Genomic DNA, 10,139 nt, shown 5'->3' with positions numbered 1-10,139 from the left:
TTCAGCCATGTATATCCGAATAATGCCCAGTAAGTTATAATTTTTATTATACTGAAAGTGTAAAACTAACTAAACATTTTACAGGCTTCCAAATATCTTAAATATTGTATTATTTCAACAATTCACTGCAACAATCGAATGAATACTACAACAAGATTTCAACTATATTATGAGCATCTAAATATCATAAATAATATATTTGAACCATTCAGTACAATAATCGAATGAATACTACTACAAGACTTCAACTTTATTACTCAACAAAGAGGTATGCACTATATATGTCATATTATTAATTACCATTATTACTTCCATGGATAACCATAGCAATTATTCCAAAGACACATAAATAAGAACATAGACTCAACAAGAGACCACAAACGAAACAACATCAAAACCAACAACTAGTATCTCAAACCAAGCATTAACCTTATTAATTACTCAAGTTTGTTTCTGTACCAATAAACACCTTTAATCTGACTCCCTTCATCTGGATCAACATAAAGACACTCCTTAGCCTCTCTCCACATAGCCTTATAAACTGGAGTCCCATCAAAATGATAATACTCACCCAAAATAGGTTTCACAGCTTTTGTAGCTTCCATAGCATGATAATGTGGCATAGTTGAAAACATATGATGAACAACATGAGTATCTGTTATGTTATGAAAAACTTTATTCAGAATTCCATAATCTCTATCCACAGTTGCCAAAGCACCTCTCATCCAATCCCATTCACTTGAATCATAATGAGGCAAAGCAGGATGCGTGTGTTGCAAGTAAGTGATCATAACTAGAAAGCCGTTTACTATAAGAAGTGGAACTCCGTAAACACGAATAACCCAATTCAAACCTTGTGCCAAAACAAGACGGTAAAGACCATAAGAAACCGCGAGAACGCCTGCGTCCGAAACATAGATTTGAAGTCTTTCGCGATCGGAGTAAATCGGGCCGTATGGATCGTAATGTGAAGCGAACCTATCGTAGTATCGGCCTGAAACGTTGAAGGCTAGGTAAAGCGGCCAGCCAAGAGTGAGTGTTATAGCAAGTGTGAGAAATCGTCCTACCGGATTGTCGAGGTATTTATAGTACCAACCAATTTGAGATTTTTTCTTAGGTACAAAAACCTCATCGCGTTCGAGGGATCCAGTGTTCGAATGGTGGCGACGATGACTATACTTCCATGAAAAATATGGTACCAAAAGACATGAATGAAGGATAAGCCCAACTAAATCATCAACCCATTGGTAATTACTGAATGCATGGTGGCCGCATTCGTGAGCAATGACCCAAACACCGGTCAGGACACATCCTTGAACGGCCCAGTAAATGGGCCAAGTCCAAAGATAATGAGTACCGGGAAGGGTGGGAATGTAGTTTATGGCTAGATAGGCGAGAATTGAGGCTATGGTGAGGTCGACAATGACATAAGAAAATGAGCGGAATAAGGAGCGGTTGAAACAATGTGGTGGAATTGCTTTCTTAACTTCACCAAGAGTGAAGGGTGGTTTGGTGATTGGGACACGCTTCAAATGTTCATCTTGTTCTGGTTTTGTTTGCGAGGGTGGAAGAGAGGTTCTGCCACCTGCTCCCATTTTCACGCAACCTGTGAATACAACAAAAAAAAATCAGTTCTATTTTCAATAGTGGAGTAATAAATGATTAGGTTGTGAATAGCTATCAAACAAAAGAGTGTTCACAAAAAAATAAGACTCATAAAAATAGATAATTTCATGGATAACATGTGCTTTCTTTTGGAAGTGTTAATAATGATTTATGGCTATAGATGAAACAACGTAAACAGCCCAACTAATATAGACAGATAATCAATACCAAACAAAATAGAAATATAATTAAATATCATGTTTAGTACAAATTAAAAAAAGTTATCATGTAAAGAAAAATAAAAGTAAAAACAAGTAACTCACACATATGTTGTGTTGGTTTTTTTAAAGAAGCCAAAATACACTGATAAAATTAAGGGAAAAGATATTCTTAATTTAAATTAACTTTTCTTTGTTGTATACGGTGTATAGGGAGGACCGCCTCAACTTTTTGGAGATACTGTGTAGATTAGTCATGGTTAAACCATGACAAAATAATTATAGGTCATATTTAACCTTATTTTAATAGGTGCAAAGATTTATGAAGCCTTATTTAATAACAATTTCATCGTAAAAATTTTAAGATCCTGTGCGATAGTCCTCAAAGAGAGTCCATCTATTATGTCCTCAAAAACAAAACTTGTATACAGGTACGATGCAGAGAAAAGTAGGATAGATATAGCAAATCTCTAAAATTAAAGGACAAGATGTGCTATCAATACACATCAATAAAGATACGAAATAATAAAATACGAAATAATAATAAAGTTATTAATATTCATTTAAATAAATTAATTTAATAAACTTAAAGATTTTTTATGACGCATAGCATACATTTTTTATTTAATAGACGGTTTAAACAGATTGATCTATCATATTCCCACCTTATTTTTGCATTATGTAATAAGATATATAAATTTTTTTAAATTCCAAAAAAGTTAGTCAGCAACGTGCTATTAGATAGAGCAACTTTAAACGTAATGATTTTTCAATAAAGCAAGATTACTCACGAGTTACTAATGAAACAATATCTTACTCGAAAGACAACAAACCATCAAAAACACGTCAAAATATTCCTACAATTTTGTATTCTTCTAATAAAAACTCTAAATCAAAATTTCTGCATCCAAGCATTCGGCTTATTCTAGGTCATTAGATAAAAAATTAAACAGTTGATATTTAAATATAATTTTGAGTTAGTCTAAAAAAAAAATATATCAAGCTTAAATTTTAACGTTTAATCTTGATCCTAAAAACTCACATACACAATTGTGAGAGTTAGGGTTTCAATCTAGTATTAGCTTTTATCAGTGGAAGTAAGATTGACGGATTACATATTTTATAGATTCACTTGGCCTTCACAAGAAAGTGAATGAAACAGAATATTGAGAAATCAAAATCTCAAAAAACTAATCCTAAAATCACCTTGAATGAATGGTTACAAAAGAGAAACAATTAACTATTAGATCTATCTAACAAAAATAAAAGAAAGAATTACCTGAAACAGAAGGAGAGGATTTTGAATGTCCCTACGTCTTTGTGTGAGAGAGGGTTTTGAGAGATGAAGGAGTATTTAAGGTATTATTACCCAATCCCAATTTCGAAATGAACGTCACAATCAAATAAAATTAAGGGCCATATAGTTTTTTGGACGGTGTTTTGGAGTTAGTGATATCAATTTTTATTTTAATTCCCAATATTAAATAACACTATTTCCTATTATTTCTCATTCTATAATTGACTCTTCCTTTTTCTACCGATCTATGTGCCCATACACATATACTTCCCATATCTTTTTCTTCCATTATCAACATGCGCATTTTGCTAGATTGTAATTCACGATATTTAGTGTTTTTTTCGCCTAATATCCCATATTTATGTTTATTGGAGGAAGATTTAAGTAGGTTGGGCATAATAATAATAACATTAAAAGACATGTACATTAATTAGTTTTAAATGCCATTTAATAAAAACACGGCATTTCCAATTTCCTCCATCCCTACTATTTATAAGAATAAGACTAGTTTTTTTTACCCATTTTTATAAAAAAAATAAACATAGTATTAAAATTAATGTATTAGTATCAAATAAATTTAAATGAAACCCATATAAAATTCATCCAACTAAAACATATCATATAGTCCTATAGACTAATTATATAAAAAAAAAATTATTAAAAAAAACAAATACTCATTTTTATCGGATGAATCACAAAAAAAAAAAAATTAACTTTTTGTGATACTCATAGTTTGTCACTAGAAGTTAAATATCTCTAAGTAAAAGTCTAAAAAAAAAAATTTGTGACATCCTCATTAATGTCAACATTAAGAAGTCGTGGTGTAACACTAAATTGAATTTTACGATTACATTTAGATACAAACAAAATTTTACCTACTGTCATAATAATTGTCACTATACCCTTTCCGACCTAAATTATAAGTAAATATTTCTTTTTCAAGTTAATTGAATAATAAATGTATCTCGTCTACATAAAAGACCAAATACAATTATTATTCAATAAACCTAAAAAAAAATATTTGTTTATAATAATGGCCAGAAAGAATATATCCTAGTTTTATACTAAGTAATAAAAATTATAAATACAATTTTTTAGGTGTGACAAAAACCTATATAAATATTATTTTTTATTTTTCATTTTTATTATTATTAAAATAAAATTATTCATGAAAAAAGTTTTACAATACATTTTCAACCAAAACAGAACCTAATAACTAAAATTAAACATTTATACAAATTTTTATTAAATTCTAACATTTGGTTACATTCCATATTATGTAAATTAGAACTACTTAAAAAAATATAAAAAATTTCTTTACCCACCTTCTTATGGGGGTCACCCCCAGCGAAAAACAAAAACTACCCTTGCTTCGGAGATGAATCTCCGAAGTTATTTTCTTTTTTGATTTTTTTTTACTTCGGAAATGCATCTCCGAAAACACCAATTTTTTTAGTGTTTTCGGAGATGCATCTCCGAAGTTAAAAAAATTTAAAAACGTGAATATTTTCGGAAGTTCATTTCCGAAAACATTCCTGCATATACAAATTTTCCTCCTTCACTATTTCATCATTTTTCTCCAAAACTTCTCAAAACCCTCTCTAAAACCCAATCAATCTCCACCCATTTTTCGCCCTAAAATCAAGTTTCAAACCGTTGATCACGTTAAAGGGAGCATAGAAAGCTACAATTTCAGGTAAACATCACTCATTTCATCCCCTATTTCACTACATTGATTGAAGAAATTTCTGCTGAAAACTGATATGGTTCGGAAGTTCATTTCCGAAATATATTACCTAATAAATTTCGGAAATGAACTTCCGAAATATGCCCTGGCAGTTTAAAAAAACAGTTTTGGCCAATTTTGCTAATTTATTCATTTGTTAGGTATGGTGCATCCGGACAATATTGTGCAAGACGATGGAGGCATAGGTCCGGAAATTGTCAACGTTAATAACGATCCGGTTATTGACGTTACTCCCATGATCAATGCGGTCGATGTTCGGCAATATTTTACAAATGATCGGAGCTTCGGTAGTCGCGAACAATTGATTGATTGGGTTCGGAAGGAAGCTAACAAACATGGATTTGGAATTGTTATTTTAAGGTCGGACAACGGAAATAGTAGGCGGAAAGCTTTCGTTGTTTTGAATTGCGAACGGGGTGGTAGTTATGTACAATCAAACCGGGTGCTAAAACACGAGGACACGGGATCGAGAAAGTGCGGGTGTCCGTTTAAGTTGCGTGCTACTCGGAGGGTTGATGATTTGTGGCGGTTAACCGTAATTTGTGGAATTCATAATCATGCCTTGGATGTCAAGTTACACGGGCATCCAATGGCGTGTCGTTTGTCCCGCGAAGAGAGGAATGTGATATCGGACCTAACGATAGTCAAAGTGGCGCCTCGCAACATACTTGCCGATTTGAAGCGTAAGAATCCGGATAGCGTTTCAAATATCAAGCAAGTTTACAATGAACGACACAATCTCAAGGTTTTGAATATGGGCCCTCGGTCGGAAATGCAACAACTTTTGAAACTACTAGGCGATAACAATTATGATTCAAGCTTCCGAACCTCCGAGGACAAAGTTACCGTGCGTGATATTTTTTGGACTCATCCCGAAAGTATCAAATTGTTCAACACATTTCCAACGGTTCTAGTCATGGATTCGACGTACAAGACAAACAAGTATAGGCTTCCTCTTCTAGAGATCGTCGGTGTGACCTCGACGGACAAGACTTATTCGGTGGGGTTTGCTTTTTTGGAGTGTGAAAAAGAAGACAACTTTACGTGGGCCTTGGGAATTTTCAAGTCTTTGTTAGTTGATCAAGAGGTTATGCCAAACGTCATTGTCACCGATTGAGACAATGCTTTGATGAATGCGGTCGATACCGTCTTCCCGACATCTACCGCTTTACTTTTCCGGTATCACATAACTTGCAACGTGAGAAGCAAGTTGAAACCCGCGGTTGGGACAAAAGATAGGCCGAATGAAAATGGTAAAGTTGTCAAAGCCGGTGTTGTGGTTGATAGGATAATGGCGGCATGGAGGGAAATTTTGGATGCATACTCCGAAGAGGTGTATACCGAGAAATTGGTACACTTTAGGTCTTTGTGTGGTTCCATTAAGACTTTTTGTCATTACGTCGAATCCACCATTCTTGACAAAGTTAGAGAAAAAGTCGTGTGCGCTTGGACAAATTGGGTTAGACATCTTGGTTGCACCAAGACTAACCGAGTTGAATCCGCACATGCGGTCTTCAAGAGGTGGTTGGGTGATAGCAAGGGAGATTTGTGTCGGGGATGGGACACCGTGAACCAAATGCTTGAAAATCAACACAATGAAACACCGTTATGGAACACCGGTATAAGGGCCAAATTCTATTCTCCCAATTGATTTACAACATATCTCGAACGGGTTTGAATTTTTTGTTTCATGAAGCTAAGCAGTCGGAGACCACGGGGACGGATAGTTCTTTATGTGGGTGCATGTAACACGGTGAACTGACTTTTTAATAATGTCGCGGTAAGCAAGAGTCGCCACCGACTTTTATTTTATCCAATTTAAAGAAAGGCTAAAAGAACAGGAAAGACCTTTTGAAAGATTTTGAGTTCGGGGGGTAAGTTATACAAAGGGAAGGTGTAAGGCACCCTTTGCATCCATGGTTATCCATGGGCTCTTAATTGCTTAGCTCACTTTGTTTGTTTGATTTGTTTGAAAAGCGGTGTGCGAATAGTAAAAGGTTTCGTTAAGGACTTTAGCTTATAAATAAGCGTAGCCTTGTTTGAAATTATTTTGAAATAGGAGGTGTGAAAAGTAAACTTTGAAGAAGAACTTTAGCTTGTAAATAAGCGTAGTCTTTTTGAAAAGTATTTGAAAATTAATGGGAAAATAGTTTGATTTTGAATTTTGAATTTGAATGGAGCAAGCAATTACTAGCAACTTACCCTAAGTTTAAAAATTTGTTCTTTTAGCTTTTCGAGGCGAAAGGATCTATCCATGCCATAAGAGGGCAGGAAGCCTTTCAATTGGATGTTTAAGGGTCATCGAGTAATCGTTCGCCATAAGACTGTCCCATGCCATAAAGAGGGCAGGTAGTCTAAGGGAAGGATATAATAGTCATTAATCTTTTTAGGCATCATGCGAGGATACCTTAGCAATTGGGACAATCATCATATAAGGCAACATCGAGGGACAAACTTGATGATGATAATGAACTTAGGGCAACATTTGTTTTGCTTTAGGTATCCTCGGAATCGAGGGACTTGACTATTTAGTACACTTAGAGGCAGCAAGGCAACAGGCAACAGAAGAGGTTACCCTAAAGGTGAGTGTGTGCAGCAATCACGTGGTTAACTTCGATTACATTTATCTTGTAATTAGGTGATCTATGTTCAGTTCATGGTTTGCACTCCCTAAATTACTAACCACGCAGTAAATATAATATAACAGTTTTAAGTGCCTTCAAGGCCAAACAATACAACCAGGGAACAGTTACATAATAATACGGGGAAGGGAACAATGAAACCAGCGGATCCCTTAATAGGGTTTGACATAAGTAATAATAAAGACAGAGTTTAGGGTTACCAACGTTCGTAGCTTTGGCGGTTTGACAAACCTTTAGCTTCGATTGATGAGGGTTGATGGGCCAAACATTTGCCTTGAGCATGAAGCATTGACCCTGACCATTAAAGAATTGGCAAAAGAAAAAGGAAGCAGTGAGTGTATGGCTAATTCATTAACATATGAAGTAAAACCTAATTGAACCTACAAGGCAAAGAAAAATAATAATAATAAAATGATATTTAAATAAAAGAAAGGGAGTTAGAACTTAGCTTTTTTGATCTGACGGCGCGTAGTCGGAGGATACGGGGTGACCCTGAAAAATTCGCACAAAGAAAAAATCTTTTAGTGTATGAATGATCTATAAACCCCAAAAGGTTTACAAACCCTAAAGGGTTTTCTTTAAGAAAACTTATCGTGACCTACAAGGTTGGTAAGGTTAAAAATGCATTTAGTGGAGAACACCTACCTGAAGATTTTAAGGTTTATAAATGAATCAAGGTTAACAAAAACTTTAATTATTAATTTTCAATTAATTAATTAATTAAAAATATATACAAAAATAAAATTTTTTATTGTTTAAAAATAATTATTGATAAAATTAAAAAACGAGTTTTCGATTAAAATAAATAACTATGAAATTATTATGTATAAAAACTAATTTCGTTAAATAAATAAAAATAAATAAAAGAAAGAAATTATAATAATAATAATAATAAATAAAATAATATATATAAAAAATTTCATGCAATTAAAAATAAAAACAAAAATAGAAACTTAGCTCAGATTGAGTGTTGTGCGCTCATGAGGGTACATGGTGTGATGGCTTAAGGAGGTACCTGCAAAAATAAGATAAGAATAAAAATAAGAATAACAATAATATAATAATAATAATAATAATAATAATAATAATAATAGTATAATAGTATAATAGTAATAATAACAATAATATAATAATAATAATAATAATAGAAGCAATTAACAAAAATATTACTAATAATAATAATTATAATAAAAAAAGATTAGTAATAATAATAGTTACAATAAAAATAAAAAATATTATATAAATGGTTTGGCCTCATATAATTTACAATTTTTCCAAAAAATAAAGAAAGGTTCAGAAAGTTAGATTATGGCTAAAAGGGCAAAATTCCCAAGAGTTAAAAAAAAATTATGATTGTAAAAACATAAATTTAAACTAAAATGTAGCAACAATGACCAAAACAATGATTTTAAAAAAAGAGGCCTCAGGTATCATCATTGGCCAAAAAAATTGTAATTCTAGATAAAGTATTTGAAAAAGGTTTTTTTTTTAAAAAAAGAGAGTTGAAAGAAAATGTTTCGAAACATAAAGAGGATGTCAAAAACATAAGAATTTTGATAAAAGGTGGCCTCAAGTATCATCATTAGCCAAAAACTAAAGTTAGTATAAAAACATACATCAAGGGCCTCATATGAAATCATTGGCCAAGAACTAAGCAAAAGAAGACCAAAAGATATTGAAGAAACTTGGTGAATTGTTTTGTATGTAGGAATTAGGAATGAAGAATAAGGTTGAAGGTGTTAAAAAAAAATAAGGGTTTAGTTGTGAGAGAGTAAAATTGAGAAATTTGTAATTGTTAGTTTTATTTATATATCATGAATTAGGTTAGAAAAAATAATTATAGTAAAACTATGGACCAAATCAAAGCCCAAAAATCAATTTGTTTTAAATTAAATCAAACTAATTTAATAAGATTGACTTGTTCTCTAAGTTATAAAAAGTGCTAAAAATAGGACAAATAAGATTAAAAACTTTTTTTTTGGATTTTTTTGAATATTTTATGATTTTTGATGATTTTTGACTAGAAAATACATAAAAGTGAAAATTTGACTATTTTAAAAAATGCATATTTAAATAGTGCGAAAATTAAAAATAAAATGATAAAAAAAATGATTTTTTGTGATTTTTTTAATAAAAATAAAATTAAAACTATAGTTAGAAAAAAAAGAAAAAAAAGTGTTAGAAGTGGGATTTGAACCCGAGACTTTGTACTTGCAAGCCTTACCTCCTTACCAACTATGTTATATTATTTGTTTGAAATAAAAGTCAATTGGAAGTGTATGAAGCATGAGAAAGCATTTTGCTATTTATTAAAATATAAATAATTTAAGAGTAAATTATTATATTTTAAAATAGACTTTAAATTGAATATTTATAAAATTCAAGACGTCAATGTGAATGACCTCAAAATTTTATAAAAAAAAATCCAATTTTAAAATAATTTGAATATTTGAATATTGTGGGCAAATTTTGGGGTATGACAGTGCACCATTAGAACTACATACGGCCTTCCGTGTGCTTGTATAATTTCAAAAAAGAAGAAGATGAATTCACCAATACGCATGGATGAGGTAGCCGACCATTGGAAGAAACTTTGTTTTGATGATTTTGCCCCGCCGAAGGAAAATGAC

General features: G+C 32.1%; 1 protein-coding gene across 1 annotated transcript; it reads right to left on the bottom strand.

Moving 5' to 3' along the window:
* Positions 1-229: 229 nt before the first annotated feature.
* On the bottom strand, positions 230-3,243 carry LOC131636358 (delta(12)-fatty-acid desaturase FAD2-like). Its single transcript, XM_058906974.1, has 2 exons — positions 3,103-3,243; positions 230-1,606 (listed from the first exon to the last, which is right to left on the bottom strand). The coding sequence occupies exon 2, from the start codon at positions 1,593-1,595 to the stop codon at positions 438-440; it is 1,158 nt and encodes a 385-aa protein (XP_058762957.1). The 5' UTR covers positions 1,596-1,606; positions 3,103-3,243; the 3' UTR covers positions 230-437.
* Between the last annotated feature and the right edge of the window lie 6,896 nt (positions 3,244-10,139).

The sequence above is a fragment of the Vicia villosa genome, unplaced genomic scaffold (assembly GCF_029867415.1).
Source record: "Vicia villosa cultivar HV-30 ecotype Madison, WI unplaced genomic scaffold, Vvil1.0 ctg.001702F_1_1, whole genome shotgun sequence".
Taxonomy (NCBI): Eukaryota; Viridiplantae; Streptophyta; class Magnoliopsida; order Fabales; family Fabaceae; genus Vicia; species Vicia villosa.
The sequence above is the reverse complement of the archived record's forward strand: the minus strand, read 5'-3'. Positions and strand labels throughout refer to the sequence as shown.

Coding starts and splice junctions, on each gene's coding strand:
- LOC131636358 (XM_058906974.1), bottom strand. CDS start 1,595: ATGGGAGCAGGTGGCAGAACCTCTCTTCCACCCTCGCAAACAAAACCA.